The following is a 9,951-nucleotide window of genomic DNA, read 5'->3' as shown; positions in this document are numbered from 1 at the left end:
GGTGCTGGCAGCAGCGCAAGGGAAAGCCTCAGCAGCGTGTGGGCATTGCTGAACGTCTCACCTTGAGGCCGTGCCGGCGTGCGCGGTGATTCCAGGCAGCACCGCCGTGCTGGCTGCGGTGGGGCCAGCGCGCCGATTCCTGTGGTGTCGTTGACACCTTTGCTGGATATGGTTTTCCTAGTAATTTAACTTTAGAAGTGAAGCTAAACGGAGGTTCAGCTTGGGCATAAGGGGAATTTAATCACAGAAAGCGCGATTAGACATTGGAATGGGGTGCCCAGGGAGGTGGTGGAGTCATCATCCTGGAGGTGTTCAAGGAAAGACTGGATGTGGCACTCAGTGTCATGGTCTGGTTGTCACGGTGGTGTTCAGTCAAAGGCTGGACTCAGAGGTCTTTTCCAGCCTAATGGATTCTGTGATTTTGTGAAGGGGATGTATATCTAATCCTAAAGTGGCATAAGGAATAGCAAGATGCCTGGATGTCAGTCCCAACTGTGGATTGTTATTATCAGTCCCATTAATACAGCCTGACTGATAGGGTAGTTTTAAAAGTAGAACCGTGTTAGTAAAAAACACTAGGAAAACACCACTCTTCACATTTCTTCTAACATTTAATGCTGCACAGTGCTTAGGGTTTTCTCTTAATGCATGCATGGCATCAGAAATTGTGTTCCAGTGATGTACTCTGTTCCAAGTATTTTGGGATGACTAAATCACTCGGCTGGAATTTATCAGCTGAATAAGAATAGTTAATCATAACCTACAGGTTTTCATATAGATAAAATACTCTCTAATCTTTTTTCCACTTAACCATTTGTAATTTTCTACCTTTCATGGAGCCACACAAGCAGTATGTATGTAACTTGAGTATATAGCTAGTATCCTATGTATTGACAAATAGGCTGGGACAAATAGGCTTCTGTGCTGAATATTAACATGCTCACCTCACACTTTTCCTCCCTTCAAATGACATGAGGAGTCCCTCCTGGCTGGCAGTGGTCAGTTGCATGGGGAACTGTCAGGCTTAGTTGCTTGTAAAACAGGCCAATCTTCATTGTTACAGTTTCTCTCTTCCAGCTTTTTACATCAGGATTTTCTACTTTGGTGTTTTCCTCATTGGTTCCAGTGACACAGTTTTGCTCACATGGCTGAACAAACTCAGTCTTAATTTTCTGGAGTGTAAGTGATTTTTCCAGGACGTATTTGGAAAGATGATGCAAGAAAGTGTTTTGGGAAAGAAGGGTTTTGGTCTGCCTTTTTAAATTGCAAATTTAAATGTGTTTGTTTACAAGCCCTACAAATCATTACAGGGGCATTGAATTGATTATGCTAAACTCACCATTAACCCAGCTGATCATACAACACCCAGCTTGGGAGAAATTCTGCATTGGCACAGCCTCTTGTTAATTAATGGCTCCAGGTGGTCAGGGAATAATAGGATGTACGTGACTTTGTTACTAACCCTAGATATCTAAATGTGGGGTTTTGTGCTGATAGATTACTTATTGACTGCTTATTGAATGTGATCATGTCATAGAAGTCAAAGGTTTAATAAAAAAGGCACCTACTTTTTTCATAAAAAATATTTGTTAGAGCACATGTAAGTGATGGTGGCTTGAAATGTCACTCCAGGCAATTTAAACCAAATTGCAGAAAGGAACTAAGTTTTACCCCAAAATAGCCTGTGATCGAATAGAAAGTAATTCTAAGCTACAGCTCATCCTGCATGTTTCATCACCAGCACCCTCCATCTGTGCATTACTTGTGTTGTTATGAATTTGGCAACACTTCAGCAGCAAGCTACTGTTTATGAGATCCCAGCAGCTAAAAGAAGCTAGTCATTGGGATTACTCATTACTTGCCTTGTGAACTGCTCAAGGGAATTTCTTCAAGAACTATGTCAAAATCAGCTTTAGAAACCATTAATTTGAGAGCTTTCATTGACACATAACAAGTGCTCCAAGATTATTGCTGGTCAAGTTGGTGGGCTTGGAAGGAAGATTCTTTTTGTTGGTACTGAGAGAAAATTTTCTCATTTTGTACAAGGAAACGAGGATAAAAAAGGCTCTTTTCCTCTGCAAGAAGAAATCTGACGCAGTGGGAACTCAATCCCCCAGACAACATGAATGCTTGCAGAAGGTAAGCTGCATATACTGCATTCCCCTCAGGTAGGAATAGAAAAGCAAACTATTGGCAGAATATTCCTCTCGTGGTCCTCACATGATGCTCCCAAATGATCATGAACTGTTATTTGATTTAGAGCTACGCATGACAGACTGTCCTCATATAAATGTTAAATGTTTAATTCTGCAACTACCTTCTGTACAAGCTCAATGGCAGAACTTTTGTTTTATTGATGAATACCCTTTTGGAGATTGCATTTCCTAGTCTTTCAGTTTTAACAAATTAGTTTTGACAGCTCTCTTCCAAGTATGTGCATAAGTATGTAATTTGTGGTTTAAAGTTCTTTTTTACTCATAAGCTGTATCTGTGCTAACATTTGTGGTAATCTCTACTCTTCTGTCATAGTAACAGCAGGAACATGTATGAACCAGACCTGCAATACATCTAATACATCTCAGACCCCTTCCTAACAAATGTGAAAATCACAAGCTAATTAATCTCCTTTTGGCATTCCAATTCAGATGTAATCGTGGACATTAAACATTACTTTTCTCTTAAGAAAAAAAAAAAAAAACCAAAAAACAAAGGCAGCAGGAACAAGGACTCAGCACTGGGGCTTAGCAGGCAATTTTCAGTGGAGATAACAGTAACTGGAGGTCTGTTGCCATAGGTGAATAATTCTAGTTTCAAACCCTTTAGAAAAGATGACAAACCAATGTTAAATGTTACTGCAGAGAATCCTGCAATATGCTTTGCATACTTACTCCTGATGGGTATCTTTGCCTAATGAATACCTTGACACAAGTCCCCTCTGAAAAGCAGAGATAGAAAAACATGCCGGAGCAGGATGGGAAGCTCACATGCTGTACTTATTCCCGTGGATTAAAGCTTTGGAAACTGGTAATTTTTTATTTGAACCCTGCCACTTTCATACTATTGCAAAATGAAAGGGTATGTTTTTTCTCATACAATGATCTGTATCAACAGTGAGGAGTAAGAGCACTGTTTCCTCTAACAAGCCCATACCCAGTCTCTCTGCCTGTCAGTGGGAGAGAAATACCAAATGGCTGGTAAATGTTTTGCATTTCCAATTATAGAAATTATTTTATTAGCTGCAGACAGTTTGAAGAGCTCTTTCCCAAATCTAGTCAATGATACAATGCACACTCTGGATTTCATTACAAACAGTATTGAACTGTTAAAAAAAAGAATAATTTTTAACCTTAATCTTGCTTTTTGTTATGTCAGGATACATTCTCTTCGTGCTCACAGACAGAAAACTAATGGAAACAAAATTGAGAACTGGCACAGCACCTCTGGGTTCAAGTACCAGCATGGAGATGATCTTGTTACGGTCCACACCCTTTACACAGTGATCATCATGATCCTTCTAGTGGCACTCTGGGGAGCCTGGTCAAGAAAGGATTCATCCTTATAGCAGCAATATAGCAACTTTCTTTGTCAAATATTTAAAGAAGTATTTGTGTCAATTATCCATACTCAAGAGGAAGAAAAAAAAATCAGCCTATTTCAGTTTATTTGAAACTGCTTAAATGGTTGCTACTTGTGGAAGTGAATCTATGAAGCAATTCAACGGGCCATGCACAGAACATAATTTTGTGAAGAACATAGACCTGTTTGACCTGTACACATTTCTATTACACTCAGCATGTATATGAAAGTTTAAGCACCATATTCTAGAAAGAAGAATTCAACTTCTGTTTTAGTGTTTTGTATGTCCACCCCAGCCTTCCATTTGTGCACTTGTCGAGTCTCTACCTCTGCTAAGTTTGCCTGTCCCAATCCATGATAAAAACATACAATAGAAGGAGGGAAATAATCTGCCATGTCACAACAACATAGGAAAAAATAATCAATAAACCCAGCTATTCTGCCAGCAAAGGAAGATCACTGAAAAAGTTGAATTCTCATCTCCATTGCTGAAGAGAGTTTGTATGGGACTTGCATCCATTATTTTTAACTTATGGTAATGACTTTATAAGCTCAGGAATAAAACTATGAAATGAGCTGTATTTCTGAATCCTTTGTCACAGCTGGCTCAGTTTTCAGTCTTGTATAATTTATCTGCAACCACCACTTGCTTTTCCATAATTCATTAGCATCTCATGGCAGCAGCAGCTTCTACATACACCAGCCCATCACTGATGGGGGGCATTCCATACTCCCACATTTTCAGGGAACAGGGAAGTAACCCCACTCAGACAACCTGCAAGCTTTCTGAATATAGAGCCGGTTGACAGTTTCTGTTCAACTCTTTGTTAGTTGTCTACTCCTGATGAGCACAAGTTATTGGACTGGCAGTTTGGAGGGGCAGTGACTGTTGGAGACAATAGTCCAAGCCTTGAGAGCTTAAACTCAGCTTAAACCCCAAATTTTAGCATTGGCTAAACTAATAAATAGTATCCCAATTAAAAAAAAAAGAAACCTGCAAGATATTTAGACATTTTACACACTCACATAGGTAGACACTTGTAATTAGGTAGTACCTGCAGACAACACAATTCTTCTAAGTATTGTGTACCCCATTTTGGTATCCATCCGTAATCAGGAGGGGTACATAAACTGAAATGTCTCTGAGAAGAGCTCCATGGCATAGCTCCAGGAGTGTTAACAAAGCTCAGTGTAGCACCAGAGACACCGATGTCAGCTCTCAGCAGGCAGTGAGGTGGCTGGAATTGGTGTTCCTCCATTGATGCTGCACTCAGCCAGTGTTACCCTACCAGGGCAAACACCCTTGTTAAGGCACCTGCATGCTATAACAGGATTATACCTGCATGCTTTAACATGCTTAAAGCACCTAGGGCAAACACCCTTGTTAAGGCACCTGCATGCTTTAACAGGGGAGCGGTGCTTTGGTGATGCTCCCTAAAGAACAGCACACAAAGGAATACTTAAAAAACCAGATGATTAGCACATTAAATACATTGTCACAGAACATAGGGACCCAGCTATAAAACATGTAGCACGAACATTACAAGTGAACACAAAAGGATGGCAATGTACCTTTGAAGTACACGAGATGGTAGAGGGACCTATGCATTCTGACAGCAGCAAAAAACCTCTGGTGATCAGGGCTGTGGGACAGACAGTGGCCTCAGTGTGCTGGAAGTCAAACACAAAATCCCAAATGCACCCCACCTAGGGAAAAAAAAACCACCTAGAACAATTGACCACACATCATAATTAAGCATTTAGTTGTTAAATTTATAAATTCTGCAGGTATAATCCTGGCTCTGAAGCACTGGAGGTCCAAATAAGGTCTTGAAAATACTTCAGCTTCCTCTTTCACCTTGTGATAGAGGAGATGAGGTATGAAAGTTCAGAAGAGACTGCAGCAGAACATTAAATGTTTTGTAAAACATATTTTTTTCTTATATTTTTGCGTTTCAGAAAACAGCCTTGGTTGATTTAGTGGTAACATTAGAGATCTAAATTAACTAATTTTTAATGTGTTCAGAAAGACAAGTGTATCTTTGCAGGGTGAACAAAATCTACTTTTATTACCAGTTTTTGTAAAGAACTCATTTAACTTGGATAATGCAACCACACCTAGGGAAAACCTGTGGTCTTGCATGGCATAGTTTTCAATGCAAACAGTCCCAAATCATCTGCCTGACTGAATGATACTTTGGAGACTTCAGGTCCCAAAATAATTTCCTGTAAATCCACCCATGAAAACACCTCATTTGGGTCTCACAGTAAATCACAATTTAACTTATGTCAACAGTAACAAGCTATTTAATGTCTCTACACCAATGAAATAGATGGACAAGAAGCAGAAACTGGGAACCCAAGTTTGGAAATTGTGTCAAAACTTTTATGCAGCGATCATTTTATTACTATTTCTCCTGTATTAAACAGACTGGACAAACATTTTACACATGTTCAAAAAAGGCAATGGTTTAAGTAAACCTGTCTGCTGTTATTTTAAACTACCAAAACATTGTAGTTCAGCCAGTAAGTCTTATGATATATTCCATGTACCAAATGGACTGTCAGAAAATGAAAACAAGTCTCTTATTTTTTTTCCATGGTCATTCTCACATGCTGATGTTACACACTTTTGAAGACTCAAGTCCTTCCAAGCTCCATTTTTTGCTACTGCCTCACATTTCCCTTTAGAGACGATGATGCATTCTGTAAAGCCATCTTTAAAGCAAGAAGTCAGCACAGGCATTTGTCCCAAATCCTTTGATAAACCTTGCAATTCCCTTGGTACTTTGTAACTAAATTTGCCATTGGTCTGCTTGGTAAGAAAAGGATGGTATTTGTACTACTGTGTTTTAACTAAGGGAAGACTTAACTGAAATCAAAATGCGAAACAGAAGCTGTATATTACTGTATTAAATACAGAAACAGACAAAACCAGGTCTACATGTCAGTTCACTCGTCTGTTTACTGTACTGGACAACATTTGAACTCTAACTCAGACTACCTCTCCCTCAAAATATATTTTGTTTTCCCAAACATTATGCATAAGAATAACTCTCCCAAAGATCTTTTAAGTACACAAATCATAATACCTCAGAGAACTTCAGAAAAAAAAATGCAGACAGCTACACAGTTTTATGTACATCCCAGAAAAATACTACAGCATAAAAATAACAAACAGGATGGATTTCTACCTAATTAGGACATTAGTTTTACTTGAACAGGATGCCTGCCTGTGATTAAATGATATACACGCAGGGCTGTTGCACCTGGTCACTACTGGAAATCAATAGTCCTCTTAGTTCCCTTTGATGGCCTTTCCTAGCACTGGTTCAAAAAACCAAGACAAGATTTATGATCCTTTCAGAATGCTATGTAAGCTCTATTAACAATTTAAGTGGAGACAATCTATGGTGCAGATTTGTCTGTGAATTCTGCACTTGGAACGACTTCAGCATCACATGTATCAGTGTTATGAAGTAAAAGCACCACTTCTTATCCTTTAATGCCAGCAATGGATGACATCAGACTGTCAGGTGCTAACACCACAGCATTATCCACACTGACCTTATTCTTCATTGCACACATCTCTGGTGCACCTGCTCCACATTGCCATTGGCTGCCACACTGCTTCTCTGCCCCTTCCTGTCCTCAAAGGGTGGGCAGCAATTCTATCCCAGTAGCAAAAAGAGGGAGATGCTGCTGATTATTTATGGAAAATTTCCTTTTCCTAGTCCATCAGAAATACTTGGGCTGTAAAGACACCTTTTCTGGCAGTAGTATTGTTAAAGGGATATCATCCATCAGGTTGCCAAACCAAAACAAATCAGAGCACGGTTAATAAAAAGTATTTACAATGTTTGAACCCTGTCTGGGACTACCAAAACATTTGACGAAAGAGTAAGTACACATTTCCAAGCCTTTTGTTTAAGTTCAGCTTACAGTACTGGCAATTTTCCCTTGTCAAGAAAAGGGACAGAAATGCCAATGGCAAATTCTGCTTGGCCTGGCAGAGTTGCTCTCTGTGCTTAGAACACAGCTCAGGTTACCCTTGTGTCCAAGCTTGGTTAAAGCTCAGATGTTATCAAACTACTCAGTACTACTTCACTTCCTCTGAAATTTATTTCCACATTTTCACAAAACATCTTTTGTTGACATTCTGCAAACAACACTATCCAATAAGGTGCCGATTTTTTCTTCCTGTGGAGTAACTTTGTACACCTGCAGAAAAAAAAAGAACAAGAAAAACAGGAAATATGTATAAGGAAGAAAAAAACTGATGACATACCTTCTAAAAATACGTACACAAGAAAAGATTATTCCCCTCTTCCCCACTTTTACATTGGAAATTCCTACCTTCTTGTGACTACAAGACAAAATTTGGACTGAAGCAAATTCTGAAACTGCAAGAACAAGGAAAGCTATGAAACTGAATGAGAGCAGCACTTCTAACTCCACATGTTAAATGCTACGATTTGTTCAATTTTATTCATATGTTTCCTATCAATACTTTGACAGACATCATAACGATTATTTAAGTTACTTGAATTTTATCATGTAGGACACATATGCTTCAAAATACCTATTTAGCATGTGGTAATCTGTTAAGAGCATACATGCCCTAAGACAGCTCCTAACAGCTAATTGACATGTTTTTACTTTAACCACCCCTACAGGGACTATCTATGTACTTAAGATTATGAAACTGCTCAGGACTGAAATTTTTAATTAAATGAATATTTGCCTGAGAAAACAGGAAGAAAAAGTGCTTGGATGGTAGGCAGCAATTTGGAATTTATTTTTATGGTCAAATTCCCTGACAACATTAATAATTTGAAGACTTAAACTTTGTGATGTTAGGGTGTGACAACTAAAACTTGTTTCAACTAAAAAATTCTAAGAAATAATGAAGGTCCACTTAAAATGAGTTGTCCACTTGTGCTAAAGAAATACAGATCCTAAGTTAATTATGTCTGTTGATATTCAATCAGACAACTAAATAAACTATCCCTCTTCTCCATGTCAGTCTTCTCTTTTGGCTACACACCTTTTTAACTTTGGCAGTGTCTGTTAGTTGGGGGAGCTCATCTAGGGAAACCTGCTCGCCTTCCACCTGAGATGCTATATCCGCCAGATTTACAGTCTTGTCTCCATCCACAACCAGCACAATGAGTACTGCTGTGTCGCTGTCTGAAATGCCAAACTTTTTAAATGCATCTGAAATCTGAGAAAAGATAAAAAAAAAATTAAAATATTATGAGTCACTTTCTGACTACATATAAGGAACCTTTTCAGTTACTGTGTCAGATACACCAACAGTATAAATTGACAGACATTTTACATTAATGGAATTCTGACAAGCTACAAACCGTAACAGCATATTAGCGTTATTAAAAATAACAGTAGCTTCTACTAGTAGCCAGGTAGGCTGTTAAATGAATACATGTACTTAGTTTGGATGTGTGGATCTTAGCAAGCTTTTCTGGCAAAAAAGAAATTTGTTCAATAAATCTTACATTGTTGCTTGGTGAAAGGCTGAAAATAATTTCTGCATAGAGTGTTCTGGTCTTCATTTTACCTATCTTCTGTAGATGCACTGCTTTGTTGGCTGCCACAAGAATCTGAAAAGGATCTACAATCTGTAAAACACAACAGAAACAGTTATACAGAATTTTAACATACTGTTTTGAAATATGAAAAAAATCCTGACCACTTCATTTTTATAGCCTAATTCTAACAAAAAAGGACTAGATTCTAAAACTATTTATGGGTTTAAATGAGAACAAAGGCACCAGATAGTCGATTCTTGACAGCATGAATCAATTAGCATTAGATTACACATGAAGCAGATTTAAACCGCTCCACCAAGCAGGATGTGAAACGAATCAAGACAACAATTGCTTTGGCCAATCCTGCCAATGCTGTGTTTTACACAGACCAACCCTTCTGCTGTAGGACATAGTAATGAAATCAAAGGAGGGCATTTGCGCAGAGCCTGGAGGACGCGCAAAGCAACTCGTGGGACAGCGACTGAGAGCACGGGTCGTCCTTCACTGAGCTCCCCCGAGGATTTCCACACCGACAGGGCGGCACACGCGTTCACTCACCATCGCGGGGTTTATCAGTGCTCCGTCAATGGATCCTTCCATGGCTTTTTTCCGCAGAGCAGCGGCATTTTTCACGTGCTGGAAGAGGAGCAGCGTGACACTGCGGCCAGGGAACAGCCCCAGCCGGTGCGTTCGCTCCATCCCGGCCGCCCCAGGGTATCGGTGGCACGGAGGCGCCGCTCGTCCCGTGGACAACGCAGCGCTACCGACACGCGGCCACTCAGACCGGGGGCTCAGCGCTTCCGACAGGAATCCCCAATGTCCGGGC

At 39.6% G+C, this 9,951-nt stretch overlaps 1 protein-coding gene and 1 long non-coding RNA gene across 2 annotated transcripts; one reads left to right on the top strand and one right to left on the bottom strand.

The window, feature by feature from the left end:
• The first annotated feature begins 1,202 nt into the window (after window positions 1-1,202).
• LOC108449555 lies at window positions 1,203-4,634 on the top strand. Its single transcript, XR_001865763.1, has 2 exons — window positions 1,203-2,139; window positions 3,373-4,634. It is a non-coding gene; the product is annotated as an uncharacterized LOC108449555 (long non-coding RNA).
• A 983-nt stretch (window positions 4,635-5,617) lies between these two features.
• TPRKB (TP53RK binding protein) lies at window positions 5,618-9,945 on the bottom strand. Its single transcript, XM_008642530.2, has 4 exons — window positions 9,684-9,945; window positions 9,093-9,215; window positions 8,624-8,800; window positions 5,618-7,797 (listed from the first exon to the last, which is right to left on the bottom strand). Exons 1-4 carry the CDS (start codon window positions 9,822-9,824, stop codon window positions 7,711-7,713), a joined length of 528 nt encoding a protein of 175 aa, XP_008640752.1. The 5' UTR covers window positions 9,825-9,945; the 3' UTR covers window positions 5,618-7,710.
• Window positions 9,946-9,951: the final 6 nt, after the last annotated feature.

The sequence above is a fragment of the Corvus brachyrhynchos genome, unplaced genomic scaffold (genome assembly GCF_000691975.1).
Source record: "Corvus brachyrhynchos isolate BGI_N302 unplaced genomic scaffold, ASM69197v1 scaffold239, whole genome shotgun sequence".
NCBI classification, from domain to species: Eukaryota; Metazoa; Chordata; class Aves; order Passeriformes; family Corvidae; genus Corvus; species Corvus brachyrhynchos.
Note: the sequence above shows the minus strand (reverse complement) of the source record. Positions and strands in the feature narration are given on the sequence as shown.